At 33.5% G+C, this 24811-nt stretch overlaps 1 protein-coding gene and 1 long non-coding RNA gene across 2 annotated transcripts in view; both read left to right on the forward strand.

The window, feature by feature from the left end:
- LOC127723127 (double-strand-break repair protein rad21 homolog) overlaps positions 1–24811 on the forward strand; it is a 46970-nt gene that overhangs the window by 13622 nt on the left and 8537 nt on the right. The window contains exons 4-8 of the mRNA XM_052229622.1: positions 3153–3259; positions 11120–11320; positions 17877–17942; positions 18521–18628; positions 19577–19735. Of these exons, the coding sequence (XP_052085582.1) occupies positions 3153–3259; positions 11120–11320; positions 17877–17942; positions 18521–18628; positions 19577–19735 (641 nt within the window). The remainder of the gene's footprint in view (positions 1–3152; positions 3260–11119; positions 11321–17876; positions 17943–18520; positions 18629–19576; positions 19736–24811) is intronic.
- On the forward strand, positions 929–2910 carry LOC127723136 (uncharacterized). Its single transcript, XR_007991897.1, has 2 exons — positions 929–1036; positions 1868–2910. It is a non-coding gene; the product is annotated as an uncharacterized LOC127723136 (long non-coding RNA).

A 24811-nucleotide genomic window follows, 5' to 3' on the forward strand; every position in this document is an offset into this window, starting at 1 on the left:
AAATATTAATTTAACGGAAACTTGCATCGTTAGTGCTCTCATGTGTACAATTCATGCCAGAATTTTAGGAAGCTTATATCATAGGTTTATATTAGCAATGTCTTGGACGAGTTCAAAAATCAGTGTTGATCAATTATCTTTAAAAGAGTTATGCCCTTGGAAACATTAATTATATTGAAAATTGCATTGATAGTGCTCTCATTTGTACAATTCTTGCCAGATTTTTTTAAACTTATACCATAGGTTTATATTAGCAATGTCTTGGACAAGTTCGACAATCAGTGCTGATCAAAAAGAGTTATGCCCCTTGGAAATATAAATTATATGGAGAATTGCATTGTTAGCGCTCTCATATGTACAATTTTGCCAGAAATTTATGAAACTTAAATCATGTGTTTATATTAGCAATGTCTTGGACGAATTTGAAAATCAGTGCCGATCAATTATCTTTAAAAGAGTTATGCCCCTTGGAAATATTGATTATATGGAACATTGCAATGTTATAGTTCTCATGTGTTCAATTCTTGCCAGAATTTTATGAAGCTTATATCATAGGTTTATATCAGCAATATCTTTGACACTTTCGAAAATAAGTTCTGGTCAAATATTTTTAACAAGTTATGCCCCTTGGAAAAACAAATTATAATGGAAATCACATTGCATTTGCTCTGAAGCCTTCATTTCTATTTAGATCTTAATAAAAGATTAAAAAAAAACAAAGCTTTTTTAGCTCACCTGGCCCGAAGGGCCAAGTGAGCTTTTCTCATCACTTGGCGTCCGGCGTCGGCGTTAACTTTTTACATTTTGAATTTCTTCTAGAGAACCACTGAATGGAATGAAACCAAACATGGCATGAATGTTCCTTATGAGATGCTGACCAAGTGTTGTTACTTTGTAGCCGATCCATCATCCAAGATGGCCGCCAGCGGGGGACCTAGTTTAACATAGGACCCTATGGGAAATGCATACAAATGACTTCTTTTAGAGAACCACTGAATGGAATGAAACCAAACATGGCATGAATGTTCCTTATGAGGTGCTCACCAAGTGTTGTTACTTTGTAGCCGATCCATTATCCAAGATGGCCGCCAGCGGGGGACTTAGTTTAACATAGGACCCTATGGGAAATGCATACAAATGACTTCTTTAAGAGAACCACTGAATGGAATAAAACCAAACATGGCATGAATGTTCCTTATGAGGTGCTGACCAAGTGTTGTTACTTTGTAGCCGATCCATCATCCAAGATGGCCGCCATCGGGGAACTTAGTTTAACATAGGACCCTATGGAAAATACATACAAATGTCTTCTTTTAGAGAACCACTGAATGGAATGAAACCAAACATGGCATGAATGTTCCTTATGAGATGCTGACCAAGTGTTGTTACTTTGTAGCCGATCCATCATCCAAGATGGCCGCCAGCGGGGGACTTAGTTTAACATAGGACCCTATGGGAAATACATAAAAATGTCTTCTTTTAGAGAACCACTGAATGGAATGGAACCAAACATGGCATGAATGTTCCTTATGAGATGCTGACCAAGTGTTGTTACTTTGCAGTTGGTCCATCATCCAAGATGGCCGCCAGCAGGGGACTTAGTTTAACATAGGACCCTATGGGAAATACATACAAATGTCTTCTTTTAGAAGAACCACTGAATGGAATGAAACCAAACATGGCATGAATGTTCCTTAAGAGGTTCTGACCAAGTGTTGTTACTTTGTAGCCGATCCATCATCCAAGATGGCCGCCAGCGGGGGACTTAGTTTAACATAGGACCCTATGGGAAATACATACAAATGTCTTCTTTTAGAGAACCACTGAATAGAATGAAACCAAACATGGCATGAATGTTCCTTATGAGGTGCTGACCAAGTGTTGTTACTTTGCAGTCGGTCCATCATCCAAGATGGCCGACAGCAGGGGACTTAGTTTAACAAAGGACCTATGGGAAATACATACAAATGTCTTCTTTTAGCGAACCACTGAATGGAATGAAACCAAACATGGCATGAATGTTCCTTATGAGATGCTGACCAAGTGTTGTTACTTTGTAGCCGATCCATCATCCAAGATGGCCGACAGCGGGGACTTAGTTTAACATAGGACCCTATGGGAAATACATACAATTGTCTTCTTTTAGAGAACCACTGAATGGAATTGAACCAAACATGGTATGAATGTTCCTAATGAGTTGCTGACCAAGTGTTGTTACTTTGCAGTCGATCCATCATCCAAGATGGCCGCCAGCAGGGGACTTAGTTTAACATAGGACCCTATGGGAAATGCATACAAATGACTTCTTTTAGAGAACCACTGAATGGAATGAAACCAAACATGGCATGAATGTTCCTTATGAGGTGCTCACCAAGTGTTGTTACTTTGTAGCGGATCCATCATCCAAGATGGCCGCCAGCGGGGGACTTAGTTTAACATAGGACCCTATGGGAAATGCATACAAATGACTTCTTTTAGAGAACCACTGAATGGAATAAAACCAAACATGGCATGAATGTTTCTTATGAGGTGCTGACCAAGTGTTGTTACTTTGTAGCTGATCCATCATCCAAGATGGCCGCCATCGGGGAACTTAGTTTAACATAGGACCCTATGGGAAATACATACACATGTCTTCTTTTAGAGTACCACTGAATGGAATGAAACCAAACATGGCATGAATGTTCCTTATGAAGTGCTGACCAAGTGTTGCTACTTTGTTAACGATTTACTGTTCAAGATGGCCACCAGGATATTTTATTAAATAACAGGACCAATATTAATCAAAATTTGGCCTCAATCATTATTTGGGTATCTGTTATGATTTTTATCTATCTTTACATGATTTCTAAAACCAAAGTAGAGTCAGGTGAGCGACACAGGCTCTTGAGAGCCTCTAGTTTTAGTTATTGCCCCTTGTATCTTGGATAGAAAAAAATATGTGCAACGCGGGGGACATTGGAACTCTATTCTTTTATATTCATATAGGGATAGGAATTTAACCCTTGAAAACCTGACAGATAAATACAAATATGTATTAGAATGATATGTACCCTAACAAATTATAGAAACTGATATGTAAATAAAATTTTTAATACAAGTAAGTGACCAAATTAAATATGCTTCAGTAATTATTGATTTTAATTTTTCAGTGATTTTGATGTACAAGCCCAGTTTTCTGTGAATCAGAGCCGACCAGAAGAAATCACAATGAGAGAAGACCTGTCCAGCATTACTTTTGTGGGGGATGATGGATTTGGTAAGAAAAGGTCAAAGAAAAAAGGGGGTGTCAGACAGAACTTGCTGATATAAGGATGAATGCTAAAGATTGTGAAAAAACCTAAATTACTATTGCAGATTTGGGTTTGTAAATTTCACAAATCTTTCCAACAGCTAGATGAATTTCAAGTTTTTTTAAGTGTTTAGAGCTATTTTCCTAATGCTTGTAGATTGAGACTCTGGTTGACTTGCTTGCTTTGTTTGTATAAATGTTTCTCAAGCATTGTAAATAAGATTGACATCTGCAATCAATAGATAGGATATAATGTATACAAGCCGAAGCCCCGCCTATCTATTGATTGCAGATGTCAATCTTAATCACAATGCTTGAGTTAACGTTTATACAAACAAAGCAAGCAAGCCAACCAAGCATTAGGAAATTAGCTTCAATAGAATAGAATGACAAACTTTCAATAGAGCCATATGTAATTTGACTCAAGATAACAAAACTATAAACTTTAATTTAAACCTAATCAAAGGAATAATATCAAGCATATAATCAACAGAGAGAGAAAACTTGATTCTCACACCCACTTATAAAGCAGTTGTACAATACACATTAAAAATAGATTGGATTTGAGGCGTGCAGCTGCATAAAGTGAGATAACTCTAATTTGATTTTGATATCTATACTAAACAATTATTATACAGTTGAATATTAAAACTCAACAGAATAATATTTCTTTATTAAAGGGTAATAAAAGTTATATTTGAAGACTCCTTAGAAAAATAAATTATTTCTTATCCAATTTTGGGATAAAAACGATAAAATATTTCCTGTCTTATCAATTGTGGAACAAAATCTTCTCAATGCAGGTAATCGAAAATACGAGGGACTTTTTATCAGTTACTGGACGTGTGATGTATGGTTTCAAAACAAACAATGCAAGACACTACATAATTTGACCCTTATCAACATTTATATAGAAAACATCACGTTCACAATTCAAAATTTTAAAAAAGTTTTGAAATTTTATTTTTTAATATCACCATTCTAAATTTTAGAAATTTTGTGAAATTTTGAAAAATTCACCAAATGATTAAATCAAACTTTGAAAATACAACACTTAACATGCCGTTTTGTTTATTTTGCTTTTTGAAAGTTTGATTTTTTGTCACGGCTGCGACAGGTTTGCATTTCCGACGACAGCGTCAATAATTGTTAAGTTTTCTGATTAACTTAGTTTGATAGGAACTACTTGTGATAGATCAATGATATTTTGTATGAAGATGCATTACTATAGTACAAATCAGTTAGACGACTATTTCAAGGCCCTGCCTCCTAGGTCATGGTCCAGTGACTCAATCAATTAACAATTTTCGATGTTGAGTTTTCTGATTAAGTTAGTTTGATAGAAACTACTTACAATAAACAATATTTTCTATAAAGTTACATTGTTGTCTGTACATCTCAGTTTGTCACCCATTTCGGGCCCTACCCACTAGTTTTTCCAGTGACTGAATTAATTAGGGCCCCGTTGAGTGGCGGACGCCCTATAGTGATCAGTCTGTCCGTCCGTCCGTAACAAATTGTGTCCACTCTATATCTAGAGAACCGTTATGATTTCAAAGTTTATACTTGACATGTATATTAACCAACACCAGAGGGTGTGTCATAATGTATGTACAACTTCCTAGGTCAAAGGTCAAGGTCAAAAACTTAAGTTTTAGTTGACAACCCCATGTCCTATGGTAAAGATCGTGTCCCCTCTATATCTTGAGAACCGTTATGATTTCAGAGTTTATACTTGACATGTATATAAACCAACACCAGAGGGTGTGTCATAATTTATGTACAACTTCCTAGGTCAAAGGTCAAGGTCATAAACTTCGGTTTCAGTTGACAACCCCATGTCCTATGGTAAAGATTGGGTCTGCTCTATATCTTGAGAACCGTTATGATTTCAAAGTTTATACTTGACATGTATATAAACCAACACCAGAGGGTGTGTCATAATTTATGTACAACTTCCTAGGTCTACGGTCAAGGTCATAAACTTCAGTTTCAGTTGACAACCCCATGTCAAATGATAAAGATACAAATTTTTTACCACACATTATTCACAGCGGGGCCCACAGAGATAGATCCTGTCTCAATGATATCTAGTTAGCAATGTTGCTGTCCATCAGATTGTCTTTTTCTGAATTTTGTGCTGACAGGCGAGACATATCTCTGTGTCAACAGTTTATTTTATTAAGATATTAAAATAGAAATCAGGCAAAATGAGAACATGCATATCATTATTGCGTTTGGGGTACCTGTAAAGTGTGAAATAAAAACGAAATGAAATGAACAGTAAATTTTACTAAAAGTTAATGTATAAAATAAATCAAGAGGCAGACAGTTGTTAGGGGTGAAAAATTGAATAACAAAATAAATGTTTCTCAAAAGCAGAGAATTAATTTTAAAATAAGAAACATGGCTCTGATTTATATGATCATTCTTAGTTAAGAATAAAAAGCATGAAACATATTTAATCATTTTTAATTGCAAAAAAAAAAAATAATTTGAAGAAGAGGTTGTATTTCTTTAAAATTGGAATTTTGATATTTTAAACTTTATACAGTCCGGGGTACTACTTAAACAAGTTGTTTCAGAATCACTTCTTCAAGTGATTTTGGCTGTGAAATATTAAAATTTTTCACAAAAATAGACACAGACTTTTTAAAATCACTGAAACAAGTAATTTGAGAAGTTAAAATGTAATCACTTCAACACATGTTTATAACATTTTCTTTATATTTTTCCCACAAGCTTGCCTTTTTTATTGGTAAAAAGACAAGAATTCCATTGAAAAAACAACTATGTACATGCAGAAATTGTCTTTTGCTTGATTAGCCTGTCAGTTTTTACAGATTATTTAAAATATGCAAAAACTGGAATAATTTGTAGATCAGGACATAACCTTGAAGTAAATCATTATAACTCTAAAGAAAACCAATCAGGTTACCTAATATTGTTGACCTTTGTCTGATAGTAAGAGTAGTTAATGAATATTTGATTATCTAAAAATTCCCAAGGGTTCTTTTAAAAGCTTTAGCGCACAAACTTACTGTCCAAGCGCACTGGTGAAATTGATATACAAAAGAAAGGGATAATAGTTCTATGTAGGAAAATTATAGAAAAGTTTGTCAAAATATGGAAAATCAATGAAATTAGCATTTATAGATCAAAGAAAACACCAAAATCACTTAAATAGGTAATAACTGAATTTTATCAAATCACTGAAATAGGTGATAATGAAATCACTTGTTTAAGTAGTACCCCTGACTGTTATAACTTTGATTAAAATTTCAAAAAAAAAATAATTTTGGATTGCTCAGTGATGGACCACTATTTCTATCTTGTACATTGGTAAGAAACAGATCATTCCGACACCTGTTTAAATTATCCTCCCCTTATTATTCTATTGTTTGGTCTGAGGTCTCCAAGTATATCAAATTTAGATTGATCATTGTAGCAATATTATTGCATTGTTAAACATTTTCCTGCAATTTCAAAAATTGGGACCTCAAATACTGTCATAGGTCCTCATAGTTTTAGCTGAATATTGATGTTTTCCTAGAAATAGACATTTTTAACAAAATTTAACAATTTGAGATTGTTTACAATGCATATGCTTATAAACAATTAGTTTTATTATCTGATTTTAATACACCAATCCTGTGTGACAGCTTCAGTAACAAGGATCTGACAACATTCCTTTTTAACAGGATTTCTGAAGGAAAATCAGTTATTGATTTGGGAATGTACAGCGGCACGGGGGGTGGCTGTCAAACAGTGTCCGTGCATTTTTACTCATGAACCATTCAACCAAAGCTTTTCAAATTTTGATATGTTGTTACTGTTGACAAAATGAAGGTCAAGTTCAATATTGACGATTTTCACTTTCACCGTTGAAAAGATTGAAAAATGGTCTTTCCAGTCGTGTCCCTGCTTTAACTCATGAACCATTCAACCAAAGCTTTTCAAATTTTAATATGTTGTTACTGATGACAAATGGATGTTTAGTTCAATATTGATGATTGTCACTTTTATCGCGCAGGAGTTTTGGTCCTTGTGATATTGAAAAATGCCAAGACACAAATATATGTTAAAAAATCTGTCTTGTGACATTCTGTTTTGAAGACCTTCAAAGGATTTGCACATAGGTACATACCTTTAAATGTTTTAAGGCTGGAATTTCATTGGTTGAAGCAATGATTATCATATTAAAAGTTAAATGGAGTATTGACAGTTACTAGTTACAGCTACAATGATCAATCTAAATTGATATAAGACATCACTATAAACATTCAGTCCTCCATGAAACCTAAATTTATACTGACCCTTCATTTTTTTTAATGCAAATTTGAATTCCTGTAGGTCAAAAACAGTTTTGCAAGAAGGTGCAGACATAGTATATACAAAAGAGATTAAACAGATCGGTTTATTATTATAATTTGCACAACAATTACACAATATATTTAATTTCACTAGATATAATGGATACCTTCGGAGATGAGAATTTTATGTCTGCACTCTGTGATTCACACAGTCTATCTTGTGCATTGGCCGGTCTGAATTTCATCTCCGAAGTAATGCTAACATTAGCATGTCTATCTTCCATCCCATGCTACTGCACTATAGATAAGTGTGTGTCACAGTGTCAGAGCTTTATTGGTAAGAAACAGTTCATTCTGACACCTGTTTAAATTATCCTCACCCTTATTGTTCTATTGTTTGGACTGATGTCCCCAAATTTAGATTGATCATTGTAGCAATACTATTGCATTGATAAAAGATTTTCCTGCAATTTCAAAAATTGGGACCTCAAATACTATTCATAGTTTTAGTTAGATATTGATGTTTTCCTAGAAGTAGAATTTATAACAAAATTTAACAATTTAAGATTGTTTACAATGCTTTTAAACAATTAGGAGATAACTGTATTGTATTTTAAGCTCTGACAGCATCAATTGGTGATTTGATGGTCGCAAATTAAGTTTACTGGTGACGCCTTAGAGGAGCCAGTAAACAGGTATTTGCGACAATCAAATCACCAATTGATTCCGTCTGAGCTTAAAATACAATATTGTTATCTCCATTCTAATGAAAATAACAGAAAACAACATCAAATCATACATTTAGAATTTGTCATACTTCGTCTGTGCATGCGCGAACATTTTCATAGCATCAATTGTGAATTGATGCCATGAAAATTGGTGACGTTATTTAATCAAAATGAACGTTACAAACGATGTTGCATTAGAATTAGTTTTATTATCTGATTGCACTACACAAATCCTGTGTATAAGCTGTAGTAACAAAGATCTGACAACATTCCTTTTTACATTGTGCGAGACATTCAAAGGATTTCCATTTACAAAATGTTTTAGAGCTAATATCCTATTGCTTGTAGATTAAGACTTTGGTTGGCTTGCTTGCTTTGTTTGTATAAACATTTGCTCAAAGCATTGTAATTAAGATTGACTTCTGTAAACAATATAGATTGTGGGGAGTTAAACCTTACTAACGTTTGCAGATGTTCATCTTAATTACAATGCTTGAGCAAACATTTATACAAACAAAGCAAGCTAGCCAACCTAATTTTAATTTACAAGCATTAGGAAAATAGCTCTTAAGTTGGAATTTCATTGGTTGAAGCAATGATTATCACAATAGAAAGTAAAATGGAGCATTGACAGTTACATGTAGCTAACGGGGTATCCTGATCTGATATCCCAGAAGGGATCCAAATCCCCAGGAGCAATTAGTGAAAAGTTTGCAACAGTGGGTAGGTAAAATCTATGGAATCTGATCCTGATTGTACTTAATCACATTTACAAACTTTTAAATAATTGTTCCTCTTTGGATTGGGATACCCAGTTTGTGTAAGCAAAGCATGGTTACAGGATTTTCCTTTTAAATCAGATTGTTACTATTTTGATATTTTAAAATCAGTTATATTTTCATATAACATTTTCATATTGGCTAGTTGTTGGTGGAGGAATTTGGAATGCATTACAGCCGATTCCAACAAGTGTGTACCTAAAGGTAGAATCTTTGGTTAGCTTTCTTGCTTGCTCAACCATGAAATCATTATTAGGTAAGGTACATCCAGCCTTTGGGTGGAGTCAATAGTTAAGCAGAGAACCAATCAGAATTAAGTGGCAGAATATAAACATTGTAAAACTAGTTTTACAAGTCAGTTTAAAAATAAGTTTTCAATCTTAATTTAAAATTTAGTGATAATTATAAGATAATTCACAAGCATGTTGTAGGTGTGTTTGATTTGCCAATTTTATTTTGATAAATGGTGAAAAAATAACTGAAAGCTGAAATTCCTAAAAAAAAATCTTCTTCGTCAGACATTACAAATAATAATATATATTATTTGTCTGTTGAATTTGTTACATCAAGTTAATAAAATGTAGTTGGATATGATTGACAAATGCTGACCGTATTCACTTTTACGCATACACATATGTTTACATTACACCCGGACAGGTAAAAAAGATTGGAAGGTGTCCAAAAGTACAGATGACCTGATTATTCAATCTAGGTCAGATTAAATCTAAATGAAGTAGAGACATAAAAATTGTTCTTCATGGCTGCATTATTTATCTAAAACTAATAAGTAAGGTAATGTTAACGGACCAAGTAGATGTTAATAAACTCTGCAATATTTTCAATTCCAACTGAAACTGCAGTTGTTGTTTTTTTTCGTTGCATTTTTAACTAAATAAATGGTCCACAAGTCAACCGTGCATGATATTAAGTAGTATGATAATTTTTCTTTCCTGTATGAATATAAAAGATTTTATTTCTAAAGACATATATATGAAAAACCTTGAGCATAACAATGTTTCATGCGTGGGGAATACACCAAAAGACACTAATTAACTAAACTGCCTATTCACGGAGTAAATATTTAAAAAAAAAAAAAACGTTACTCCGCTTCAAATTTATTGTAATAAAAAGATTTTGTTTAATTCAATCATAGACTAAGAAATGAAATTTCATTTGCAAAGTAGTCTAGGTAAACCTTTAAATAATTAATTAACAGGCCATTGCTATGAATGTTTTCATTGGATGACAAAATGGCGCTTTGCTCCTCCCAATTTATAGGTAATATTCATTTCATGGTTGAGTTAGCAAGGAAGCTAACCAAAAATTCTACCTTTAGCTACACACTCATTGGAATCGGCTGTAACTGAGACCTGACTTAGGCATTACTACATGGTATTATATGCTCATACTTGATGGTCTAACAGTGAATCATCGCTATTTACTTTCGACACCATTTTGTCTTTGGTGGATATTCGTCTCATTGGCAGTCATACTCTATCTTATTTGTACAAATCTTCTGAATGCAACTTGCCCACGTTTTAAATTTCCTTTTTCTTTTCTGTATAGAAGTCATGTGACCTGACTGATAAAAAATCATGGGTAAAACTTAAGACATTTTGATATAAAAAAAAAAAAGACAGCTTTTTTTGATTTTCAGCATATCAGATTCAGAGCATTAAAAGAATAAAACAATTTTTATTTTTGAGTGCTTTTTTGAATTTTTGCTATACAGTTTTGAGGGGATTTTTCTGTCAGGATATTGTCATAGAGTTAATCTTTGAAGGAACTTTCAAAAATATTGAATATATATATTAGTTACAATTAAAATGCAATTTTTATGTTGTATTTATTTTCATTGGCTAAAATTTAACTTCAAATCTACAGTTGACATGTCATAACTAAGGAATGAGCCGCCATATTGACTTGCATGGATCAACAAATGTTAGATGACAATATATAAAAATTGCTGTTTTAATAGGACTTTATCCAAGTTTGATCTCATTACAGGTGATATTGGTTTTGATGACAGGGAAATCCTTCGTGACGCCACATCATTTGAGGAATCTCTCTACAAACAGCCAGATCATGAACCTCTTGTTGAAGAAAAAACCCTCAACGAGAATGCTAATGAGAAACCAATGGACGTAGATAATGAAATTCAAGCACCAATGGATGATGATCTTAGTCCTGTTGATGGAGGATTTATGGGTAAGGGCGTTTCTGGAATGAAAATGTTTGAGGATGTGAATGTCACTTTGATTTTAAAAACTATGCATTACACAGAAATAGAAAAAATGATTACGGACAATAGAACTACACCACATCCTTGGTTGTCTAGAATAAATGTTTATAAATCACAGTTAATCAATTTGATCGTACAAGTTTACCAACAAAAAGGTCTTATGTCCAGCTAAGCAACGATAAAAGTGACCACAAAATAGGGACCATAAACAAAGCACACAACTCGACATCAAACATACTACAATCAAAAACAATTCAATGATGAAAATTAACTTGTCTATCTTGGAGAAAAATTCTGTCATACTACTAATGAATAAGTGCTCAATTTGAAGTTGTCCAGAATTTGACACCAATAGAGATTTTACATGTACAAATTAACTTTTTATACATTTTAGTAAAAAAATCTAGAAAGAGAAAACACTGTAAGTGGGTCAGCTGTTGAATTGTTTTTATGTTAATTATTAAAGCTTAGGTTATTCCAGAAATTAATCCCCTACTGAGATGGAACCTAGGCTTTAAAAAAATATCTTCACTGTGACCTGCTGGGGGATGGGGTGGGGGGGGGGGGGAGTATGGCCAAACCAAATATCATTATCTGGTTCCATAAATTTGATACCCATGTTTCCGTCAAGGGTATTTTGTTAAAGATGGGGTTTTTTTTTTCAGTGCTATGTTTAGGGCTATTCCATTAAAATGTATGTGGGAGGGTAGGAAGGGACTTTCAAAATATCCCTACAACCAAGAACCATTTTTTAGATAATTTTGCATAATGGTAATAGACGCATACTTAAAAAAGACCCATGACCCACATTCAATATTTGAACTTCCCTTCCTACCCTCCCACATACATTTTAATGGAATAGCCCTTATCACAACATTGTCATTTTTTCTTCTTCTGCTTTCCAGACATCTTATTTTATTTATAACAGGCAAAGGCTTTATTTTACCATAACTGGGTTCTGTTTAGTTATAATTGATTGAAGCTCTTGCACACCATTGATCAATATTTCTGGAATAACTTTTGTGAATATTGCTACGACTTTGTTTATATCTTTCAATGAATCCGTATAAAGATGTAAGCGCTGTCAATTATTACTTTTATTTTTTAATTTAAGTATTTTTTCTTTTGCAAACATTACAAGTGAAATGAGATCATAGAAATATTTAGTTTTTGTCGAGCCTGCGACTTTTGTCGCAGAAAGCTCGACATAGGGATAGTGATCCGGCGGCGTTAGCTAACTTCTTAAAAGCTTTATATTTTAGAAGGTGGAAGGTCTGGATGCTTCATACTTTGTATATGGATGCCTCATGTTACGAAGTTTCCGTCAGTCACATGTCCAATGTCCTTGACCTCATTTTCATGGTTCAGTGACTACTTGAAAAAAAAGTTCAGATTTTTTGTAATGTTAGATTCTCTCTTATAATAAGTAATAGGATAACTATATTTGGTATGTGCGTACCTTGCAAGGTCCTCATGCCCGTCAGACAGTTTTCACTTGACCTCGACCTCATTTCATGGATCAGTGAACAAGGTTAAGTTTTGGTGTCAAGTCCATATCTCAGATACTATAAGCAATAGGTCTAGTATATTCGGTGTATGGAAGGACTGTAAGGTGTACATGTCCAACTGGCAGGTGTCATCTGACCTTGACCTCATTTTCATGGTTCAGTGGTTATAGTTAAGTTTTTGTGTTTTGGTCTGTTTTTCTTATACTGTATGCCATAGGTCTACTATGTTTGGTGTATGGAATGATTGTAAGGTGTACATGTCTAGCGGGCAGGTGTCATCTGACCTTGACCTCATTTTCATGGTTCAGTGGTCAAAGTTAAGTTTTTGAGTTTTGGTCTTTTTTTCTAATACTATGTGCAAAAGTTCAACTATATTTGGTATGTGCGTACCTTGCAAGGTCCTCATGCCCTTCAGACAGTTTTCACTTGACCTCGACCTCATTTCATGGATCAGTGAACAAGGTTAAGTTTTGGTGGTCAAGTCCATATCTCAGATACTATAAGCAATAGGTCTAGTATATTCGGTGTATGGAAGGACTGTAAGGTGTACATGTCCAACTGGCAGGTGTCATCTGACCTTGACCTCATTTTCATGGTTCAGTGGTTATAGTTAAGTTTTTGTGTTTTGGTCTGTTTTTCTTATACTGTATGCCATAGGTCTACTATATTTGGTGTATGGAATGATTGTAAGGTGTACATGTCTAGCGGGCAGGTGTCATCTGACCTTGACCTCATTTTCATGGTTCAGTGGTCAAAGTTAAGTTTTTGAGTTTTGGTCTTTTTTTCTAATACTATGTGCAATAGTTCAACTATATTTGGTATGTGCGTACCTTGCAAGGTCCTCATGCCTGTCAGACAGTTTTCACTTGACCTCGACCTCATTTCATGGATCAATGAACAAGGTTAAGTTTTGGTGGTCAAGTCTATATCTCAGATACTATAAGCAATAGGTCTAGTATATTCGGTGTATGGAAGGACTGTAAGGTGTACATGTCCAACTGGCAGGTGTCATCTGACCTTGACCTCATTTTCATGGTTCAGTGGTTATAGTTAAGTTTTTGTGTTTTGGTCTGTTTTTCTTATACTATATGCAATAGTTCAACTATATTTGGTGTATGGAAATATTTTATGATCTATTTGGCAGTCACGCAGGTTTTATTTGACCTTGACCTCATTTTCAAGGTTCATTGCTCAGTGTTAAGTTTTTGTGTTTTGGTCTGTTTTTCTTAAACTATAAGCAATAAGTCAACTCTATTTGTTGTATGGAAGAATTGTTAGCTGTACATGCCTGCCTAGAATGGTTCATCTGACCTTGACCTCATTTTCATGGTTCATTGGTCAATGTTTAGTTTACTTGGTTAATGTTAAGTTTATGTGACAGTTGTAATAAAGCTTTATATTTAGGACTATCAACATAATATCAATGATTAGTAAAGAAGGCGAGACATTTCAGTGTGTGCACTCTTGTTAAAACCAGCATAGAATTTTTTAGGTGAGAATGGTTTATTTTTCAATAATTTTTCATAAGTTTTTGTGATATTAGAAAAAAAGAGAAAATTTCAAGACTTGTTAGTTTTCTAGAGAAAAAAAAACGTGTTCCTTGTAACCAGCATCCCATTAGAATTTATACAAATCTGTAGATCAAAAACATATCTTTTGTATAAAAAACTATGAAATTGAAATTTGTTAAGAAGAAAAATATATTTGCTTTTGTTCCTGTTTATTTCCAAATATAATGAATTTTGTGTCATTTTACATCAAAATTATAAACCTGTTTTTGGAGCAGAATCCTAATTTCAAACCCACTTCTATTTGGTGTAATTACACCAGCTGAATTACACCTGTAATATAAAATATTCTGGATTTTGATTGGTTGATAGCCTGTGTATTTTAAAGTACATGTATCCTCAATATAATGTCAGGGTTGTTAGGCAGTTAAGCTGCCTTATGCTAGCACCCTAGATTTGTGTTCTTCCTAACGAATGCTGAAAAAAGTGCCATTGTTGTAATCTAGCAGGCTAATATGTTATATATAACTAATTGGACATTTTTTTCATTCTTTTAATTCTGGAATACAAAAAATATGACCAGAATAACCTTAAATGATCGTCGAACGACGCATAATATTTGAAGTTGCACATAGGAAATAGTGCTCAATAGAAATCCGTACGTAGTTTATTATCCCCTGTGCTTTTGGCTAAGATGGCAAAGAACAATTGTATGAAATATTTCATCGCCGAAAATCTGTAATTACAAGTCGTTTATATTTCCCAAATGGCAAATTGCGCAGGAATATTGTTCATGTACACCAAATCTCTATGATAGAGGGAATAAAGTTATATATAGTACACATGTAGTCTAAGTTGGCGGTAATTTTAACTTGCACGAAACGTAAGTTCGTTTGATTCTGATGATATAAAGTCCGATTAAGCGAAAGTACTCTTAATCATGATATTCTTTTAGTTTAAGACGATTGTGATTATTTAATTGATTTCAATTAAATGTATGCACATTTAAATTCCTTTCTTTTATTAAATTATTCCGTTTATCACTGAACTTGTTGTTATTTTATGAATGAAAAACCGGAAATCGACGTAATCAATGTCCACCAATCAGGTCGATGTTTTAAGAAATGCGGAATAACTCGTCCCAGAGACAAGTCGGACCGGGCCACTCGGACCGTCTAAGAAAACAACTCGGACCCCTTGTCAGATTAACTTAGGGTTTCATAAAATGTAAGACTAACATGTCTAGCGGAGCCATCAATCTTTCGTTTGTGCATTGGGAACTATTTAGGGGTATTTTGAGGGGCCTAAAGAAGGGAGGGGTTTACTGTAGAACCCTATGGGATTTTATTTTCAAATGACTATTTATACTCGAAAACAGTAAGTGATAGACACGCGTGGTCTTCAGTAATGAGAACAGGACAATGAAACAAATCAAATAAAATATAGGGTGAGTCATCCCTTCAATTTGAAAATGTTCTTTTATCTTGTAAACGGTCGCGATCCCCACCCCTAAACCATATATATACTTGTATGGGACAATAAAACAAATCAAATGAAAATTTGGGGGAATCCCTGGGGTCACCCCACCCCCTCCTGTTTGAGAACTTGGAAACGGTCGAGATCCCCACCCCTAAACCATATATATTAATATATAGGACAATATAACAAATCAAATGAAATATAGGGGGAGTCCCTGGGGTCACCCCACCCCCTCTTGTTTGAGAACTTGGAAACGGTCGAGATCCCCACCCCTAAACCATATATATTGATGTATGGGACAATATAACAAATCAAATGAAATATAGGGGGAGTCCCTGGGGTCACCCCACCCCCTATTGTTTGAGAACTTGTAAACGGTTGAAATCCCCACTCCTAAACCATATATATTCATGTATGGGACAATATAACAAATCAAATGAAATATAGGGGGAGTCCCTGGGGTCAACCCACCCCCTCCTGTTTGAGAACTTGTAAACGGTCCCCACTCCTAAACCATATTTATTCCTGTTTGTCATTTCAAAATAATTTGAATGATATACAGGGTCAATCTCCTAGGCGTCACATTATGTGACATATGCATATCACTTTACTAGACCAAACCAATGTGTACTGGACTTTGCCCAATGTCAGGCGACCATGGGAATGACAAATTATGGGAGCTTTGTTTGGGAGACTTCGTAACAGCATCCTGTTACAATTATTTCTTGTTTATTATAAAATTGTATTGATGCAAAAAATGAGTCTAGGTAAATTGAATTTACTTTAATTATTTTTTGAATTATTTCTGGGCCTATAAAAATTTGCATTTATGGCTCATTTTAAAGAAACGTATAAATCTTTCAAGCAGTGTAAAGCCCAAGAATGTTTGACCAATTGTTTTATTTGACCGGAGAACCTGAGATCACCCCCAGTTTTTGGTGGGGTTCGTGTTGCTTAGTCTTCAGTTTTCTATGTTGTGTCATCTGTACTATTATTTGTCTGTTTGTCTTTTTATTTTTGGCCATGGCGTTGTCAGTTTGTTTTCAATCTATGAGGTTGACTGTCCCTCTGGTATCTTTCGTCCCTCTTTTATAATCACCTGTCATTTTATTCCAAACTTGGTATGGAGTGATATCACGGACTTGGGGTGAAGGTGGGGGTCATTTACATTTACTATGGTCAGGGCAGTCAGACCTCACCTTTGATCCCTGTAGTAGTAAACATTTGTCTGATTTGTGTCTCATAACTTTTGTACTGTAGAACCCAAACTCAGTGTTCCTTCCAGGGAAGCAAGTCCATTCATACAATTACGTCAACTTGTACCACTAAAAGTCAACTGGTACCAACGTTAACTACCAACTAGAACACCTGCAATCATTGCGTACTTGTACCACTGCAGACTCACCATTAAAAATATACATTGATATATGCGTTGCTTTAGAAAACCTTAATAAAATATTAATTAATTTGCCTTAATAATCAATTCATCAAATAAACATAAATGTAGAATATACGAATGTTTAATGTTTGTTCTTTCAAATCTGAAAAAAAAATTTGAAGCAACACTGCCACAGTTTTCATAATTACGTTTGCCTTGGTTTTTGGTTAACTGCCTGCAGCGCTTACAGTGCTTTGATTTTTTTTACCTTTCACAGAGACATTTGATCGTGTGTGTTTATTTAATGTAGATGTTTTAAAGTGCCGTCTTGATCAGGAAAAAAATAGGAAATAATCATTTAAATGCTGAACTGAATCATCTCAACAGATACATTATGTTCAAAAAGTTTGTTTATTTTGTTGTTGAAAAATGAAAGTCTTGCAGAAATTTCTTTCAACTAGTTCAATGGAAATTAAACCATCTCTAGACTGGTATTTTTTGCATCTCTCCTAAACATGATATATTGGTTTCAAATTCACTTGTAATTTTGCATTTGCATTAGTTGAAATTTACATGCAAACCTAGTGTCATCTGAAATAACTATATACACCATCGGTTTGTCAGTATGTTTGTTTGTTTGTTTGTTCAGATGATGATGACGACGATGATGATGATGGAGGAGGATTTGGGGGTGGAGTTGATCAAGAATTCTTTGGTAAGGTTTCTAGTCCAGTTGTTGTAACTAGCTAGTATATTTGTTGTATACAAGATTTTTGTAGGGTCCAGTTTCCAAATATCAAATCTGGAAATTTTTTGTCTTCACATCTTTGAGATGCTGATAGACTTTCTTTACAGAGAGACCTAATGGGTAACTTTTTAAACCATGGACAAAAAATTGGGAAATTAATAGTCTGGGTTTTGTTTATGTCATATATTTACATGCATCCAGAAAAAAATGTTGATTAATAAAAAAAAATTTTAGAGTTTTTTCTGCAAATATATAGAAATCAACCTGATAATAGCATATAGGCTAAAATCTGGAAAATATCAGTGAACAAGGAATAATGATACACAATTTCTAGAACTTTGTCTGTTTTACGGAACTACCAATTGAGCACAAAAATCACCATAAATAGATTTAGTAGTTCAAGACAGAGCTGTGTCTTTTAACAGTCTATTTGTTAGTATTGTACATTTTTTCATCATTAAGAGATTCTGTTGATCCTATAGATTAAACATTATTTTGAACTTCGGGAGTTTGTTTAGTGAGAAATTTAACATTTATTTAACCAGGTGACGATGACTTTATGAATTCGGGAGGATTGTTTGAGGATGCCCCTGTGGCCGACGTGTCAATGCCACAAGCACCTGAGGCAGAAACAACCATATCAAAACCAACAGGTAATGTTTCTATCTTTGACTGCTAGATGTACCAACACAAACATTTGTTTGGACATTGAGATGCTTAGGCCATGAAAAGTATCAAACAAAACTTCATTTTTCTTTCTGTGTGGTAATTATTGCACCCGCCAATGAAATTTATGCCTCCCAATTTATTTAAGGGTGTATGGTAACCAGAAAAATCTTAAGGATCCTGAACATAACAACCTATATGATAACATTACAGAAATCAACACCACATAGTATTGTACAAGTGTCTATAAATATACATCAATCCATAAGTTTTAACATTGTAGAGTAGAATATCTCCTCACTTTATCTATTGTGAACAATTATGGTTGAAAAGGAGTAGGGGCAATAAGGCCCATATTTGGCCCAAATGTTAACTAGTGCAAATTGAAAAGTTACCATGCATATTCCTAAATATGTCCAAATTACATTGGGATACAAGGTGTTCAGAAAATAAAACAAATGTTACATAAAACAAGTTACCATGGCAACACACTATGACAAATCATGTAATTTAACTTGTTTTGGGTCAATTTTGCACACTCAAAAAACACTTTATATTTGGTTAGAATATATCAACAGGTAGATTATTGTTTTGTTTCTTCCCCTGTCCATGATGTTTCCTCAAAGCAAACAATGACGGAAAACTGCATCAACTTAGCAGAGCAGTTTTATTTGTTTTCATGAAATTTGTACATTTTATGACGTAATCATGACATCATTACGTCAAAATGCCTGTGTTTGTCATTTATATTTCTTGAATTTATGCATTTCCAAATATTATGTGTAGGTTTGAAATAGTTCTCAAATACTTTATTTTTCTTGGTCCATAATGACCATGATCCTTTTAGAAAAGAATACATCTATATTTGTAAACTTTTTAGAAGAGAATAGGTCTACATCTGTTAACTGATTACCAATTATGATTGAATTTTTTAGAAGAGGATACGTCCAAGATACCCGAAGAGTTAGAACCAGCAGCACCACAGACGACATCCATGGCCAGTATTGTAGGTCCGGTAGGGGAACAAACAACACTCATTAATAATGAAGAAGAGGCTTTTGCCTTACCTCCCTTGGATGCCACTATATTCCCAGGTAGGTGGAGTAATTTCCATCCATTGTTAGCCTTAATATGCTTGAAATATTTCCCACTGGACAAGTATTTAGTGCTTACTGATAAATGATAAAGGAGACTTGAGAAATACCTCTCTTGTAGTGATTGTCACGAATGTTGGCCAAAGGTGACTAGTAAGTTTACTAGGTGAGTCAAACTTAGAACATGCCTACCATTTGGCTACAGAAAATTCTAGAGGCAATCAGGGTTCGACACTAACGCTAGTTCGCTAGCCCGAGGCTAGTAAAAACTCGGGAGGGCTAGTAAAGTTTTCATCACAGTAGTCCGACGGGCTAGTCAAAATTTTTTTTTAAACTAGGAATTTCACAAAATTTTAATTGTCAACAAATCCCAGATTTACTGCTGACCTTTGCTGTCTTTATTTTACAGTTTATTCACGTATATTTTGATTGTCAGACATTTTTAACATCAAAGGTACTTTTTGGGGAGGGGAAAGAAACGGATACAATGATGGTACTTAATACATTGGAAACCAAGTTTGTTACAAACACTGTGATGATTCTAATCAGAAAAAAACCTGGATCTCAAAAGTGCTTTTAGAATATCAAAATAATAACATGAATACAAAATTTACTTACATTACTACGGACACCATCACTGTTTGGGAAAAATGTACAACTTATTGGGAGGAATTTTAAGCCATTTTTTTTAGTAATTGGGAATTTCTCTAGGGGAAAAAGCTGTATTTCGAATGTAATTTGAGGCAAACAATATCATTGAATTATTGTCATATATACAAAATTATAGGTCTCTGGTAAAAATATACAGATTTTTAGGAATAAAATCTTGTCCTGCAAAATAAAATAAACTGACAAACAACAAGGGAAAATAAGGAGTCCATGAAGAATTATGACAAAAAACAACAAGGGCAAACCTTTCCTCTTTTGAGTTTTGTGGGTGTATTTTTAAATCCCTTACTTATCCATCTTCATTAAAGACACTAGTAATAATGATAAGTAAAAGAGGATGATGATGATGAAGTAATGATTTAAAAGGGTCTTCAAAATAAGTTGAAAACATTCTTAAAGGGAAAATTCGTGATTTTTTACTTATCATCTTATTATGTTCATAATACCATAAAAAACATATTCACCAAGTTTTATCTGGATATGAAAACTAATAAAGAAGAAAATTGGGAATTATTAATTTTATTTTTTCGAACTTCCTGACTTCTGTGACGTAGTTTAAGTCTTTTTGCATGCCGGGAGTGGAATTAATCTCATTTAAGTCTTGTTCGTTAATCATCTAATAACGCGATTTAAAGCGCATCGACGACTTTTGGCGTAGCTATTAACCAACTAATAATTAAGAAAGTAAAGTGATCAGCCGTGCAACTTTTAAAAATAAAATGTACGATTTATATTTTAAGGATTTCTGATATGAGTATAGTCATTATAGTAATAAAAGTAAATCATACAATAGAATATTTTTATGAATTTTTTTTCCGACAGATATTTTCAACAAACATATTTAACTGATAGTGTATTAAAAATGCATGTTTGTATTCTCACCTTTTACTTCAGTCTAGCAAACATTTTCCGCTAGTACCGTGTAAATACAATGTGTATTGAACTGTGACACTTAGTGACTACCTGTTGAATGCGTGGTTAAATTCAAGGTATTTAAAGGTTTGCATTCTGTAATTCTAATCTTTTGATCTTCACTCAGTGAATTTTAGCCGTCACGGTTCACCGTTCCAGGTGTGAACATCATTTCGTATGAATGATAAACGGGAGTGATAGTTTGAGACAGAGAATAAAAAAAGAAATATAATTATTTTGAGGTAGTAATATGGTGGCACAATAACTGGATAGCCATGGTATATTTTTATATTTTCCGTAAGCTCAGTTTAAAATGAATTATGACTGCTGAATATTTTTGTAACAATGAAATACTGAATTATTTTAATTGAATAAATAATAATGGCATTCTAAACACGAGTGTATGAACTAAAAATTGTACTATTTTAAATTAGAATCGGTAACCTTGAATATTTGAAATAGATAATTACCAATTGCAATTAAATAATTTGGTCCGTCCAAAGCGATCTTTATTTACATATTCAGGAATTAATGTCCTTATCAAAATATTTTAAATCTCACAACGTATAAATACTTCAGCCATTTGAAGAAAGATAATTAAAAAGTTGACAGGAAATTTAAGGTCAACTTTGTCTTATTGGAATGAGATCGAATAATTAAGAACAAAAATTATTTTCCGGTTTGAAAAACATAAAAAAAAATGATAAAAGAGAAATGTGGGTTTGAGACAGAAAAAAATTATTATTTGGGGAGGAATATGGTGGCAAAATACCTGAATCGCCGTTATATATATTTTTTATATTTTGCGTTAGCTCAGTTTTTAAATAGATGGGTGAGTACTTTGTTGTAACATCGGAATTCTGAATAACTTTCAATGAAATAATTTTATAAATAAAAATGGCCCATGAAAACGAGCGTATAAACTAAAAACTGTGCTATTTTGAATTATCATCGGTAACCTTGAATATTTAAATGTGCAGAGAAAATTATCAGTTACATTAATATAGTTTGGTCCGTCCAAAGCGATCTACATTTACCTAATCGGGAATGTCCTTATTAAAATATTCTACATCTCACAACAAATACTTTAGCTATTTGACCAACGATGTTTAAAATTTTTTTACAGAATCAATCTAACGTCAACTTGCCTTTATTGAATGGAGACAGACCGGCGGAATCAATGTTCAATGTGCTTTATATCTTGTACCTTTGTAAGACTTATCATTCATTCATAAACCATGTCTATACCGCAGACATATATATATACATATAATTATATGTCTGTCTTAACTGACAAGAATACTCCTGGTTTTACACTTGTAATTTGTTGGGGCCCTTTATAGCTTAATTGCTGTTCGGTGTGAGCCAAGGCTCCGTGTTGAAGACCGTACTTTGACCTATAATGGTTTACTTTTATAAATTGTGACTTGGATGGAGAGTTGTCTCATTTGCACTCATACCACATCTTCTTATATCTATAAGCAGTATTATCTTTAAATTTCTGTGATTTAATACCAAGAAAGAAAAAATCCCGAAATTAATTTGATACTTTGATACTCAATATTTTTCCTGGAAAATATTCACATCCTCATTCGGTCTGAAAATAAGATAAGAAACTGGTATACAGAACATGCAGAAGTGTGAATGTCATAAAACCTTGTTATATCAGAAACCATTATAAATGTGAACCTGTATACGTAAGACCTCATGGGACGATGTACCTAACCACATACAGGTAATATACAAGTAGCTCTGTTATACCCGGAAATGTCAAGGTTAATCACTACCGATACAGAATGTACCAATGCAAAGTAAATTCTGATGATTGTGAAGCATGACCATTCATGATTTTAGAGGAGTATTAGGTGGGGGATTGTCGGAATGATTTAAATTCTGACTAGATTTTTTCTGAATTTAAATCACTGAACTAAAAAAAAAAGAAAGGAGAAAACAACGTCCAAGAACAGAATTCTTCTTGTAAATTCATAAATACAACGTTCTTATTTTGTAACTTTCGATAGACTTGACCTCCAACCCCCCCCCCCCCCCCCCCCCCCCTCAAACCTGGGAACATTATATCTAACAATGTTTATGTTCCTGCCCAAATAAAAAAAAAAAGAAAGAGATGAACCACTAGAGATGAACGGTAAGTCACATCAGATTCAGATATTTATATAGTTGATTGTCGTTAACTAGAGATGTATAGTTACATGTCTCTGCGTTAACTGATAAGAATAACAGGAAAGTATAAACTTGAAATAGATTTATGATGAATAATATGCAACTGCGGCACCCCTTTTTATCAAAGCGTACATGCATGTATTTTAATGACTGTCCGTTATTTCGATCATAATGACAATTGTACGTGAAATCCTATAGTTGGTGAGACATTTTTTTTTACCAGATATGCGACTTTTCGTATTTATATTTTCTCTTATATTACTCTTATTTAATATTTTATGCATAAGTGCAATAGTGGGAATGGTTTATTCCCCCACAAGCTAACGTAATAAATTAATCAACCCTCAAGCTGATCAGACGTTAATACAACTACTATCAGTCTATCCGGAGTGAAGTTTCTTTATTTCTTCAAATAAACTTTTGGGGATCATTAGTGTACGTCCAGTGGCATATATATTACATGCATGTCGGAACAGGAAAATTGGCATAAGGTTCTATTAGAACCATGTTCACATTAATATACATTATACCCAACAATTGTGATGATGACAAATTTCTTCAACTGTTCGAGAACAATCTAATTGAAATATAAATCTGTGATTTTACTATGGCCATAACTTCGATGAACCAAAGCAAGTTAGATATCGACCTGTATTTAAATCAAATTGGTTCTAGATGTTCTTTCTTATATTAAATATACAATTTTAAATTGCGACTATCTATAGTTCCGTAACTTTCTATCTAGGCGTATAAACCAATGATCGACAAGTGCGTATTTTTTAAATCAATAGTTTTTCATGTTTCAAAATGTCCATCATTATTGACAACGAGTATATACTTACATTTTCCCCAATTTACCCTTGGAAAAATATGTAAATAGATTTTTATTTTATCAAATCTTTTTTTTGGAATTATTTAGATTTTCATAAATATCATTCTTTACACTAGAAATGTTATTTATAAACAAGCGTATGAGTTTAGTAATGACTAGTATATCACTATCGGACACGCAAGACAAAGATGTATATTACGCCTGATAGTTTTAAAATGGAAAGTTACAAGTTATCGGCCGTGTACACTAATCAATACCCTCAGAAGTGAAGCGATGCATGAACATGCTTTATGTAATTGTGTAATAAGAGTTTTTAAACCCGACAGGAAATAGCTTGAATACCTGGACGTGTCACCTCACAATACCTCAGGGAATAATTCCTTTAGCCATGCTGGTTATCAGATAAGAGAAGGTCCGAATTTATTTAAATAAGTTTATTACATAAAAGAATTATAATAAATTAGATTTTCGAAAACGATTTT

Source organism: Mytilus californianus, unplaced genomic scaffold (assembly GCF_021869535.1).
Source record: "Mytilus californianus isolate M0D057914Y unplaced genomic scaffold, xbMytCali1.0.p SCAF_13, whole genome shotgun sequence".
In the NCBI taxonomy this organism is placed as follows: domain Eukaryota; kingdom Metazoa; phylum Mollusca; class Bivalvia; order Mytilida; family Mytilidae; genus Mytilus; species Mytilus californianus.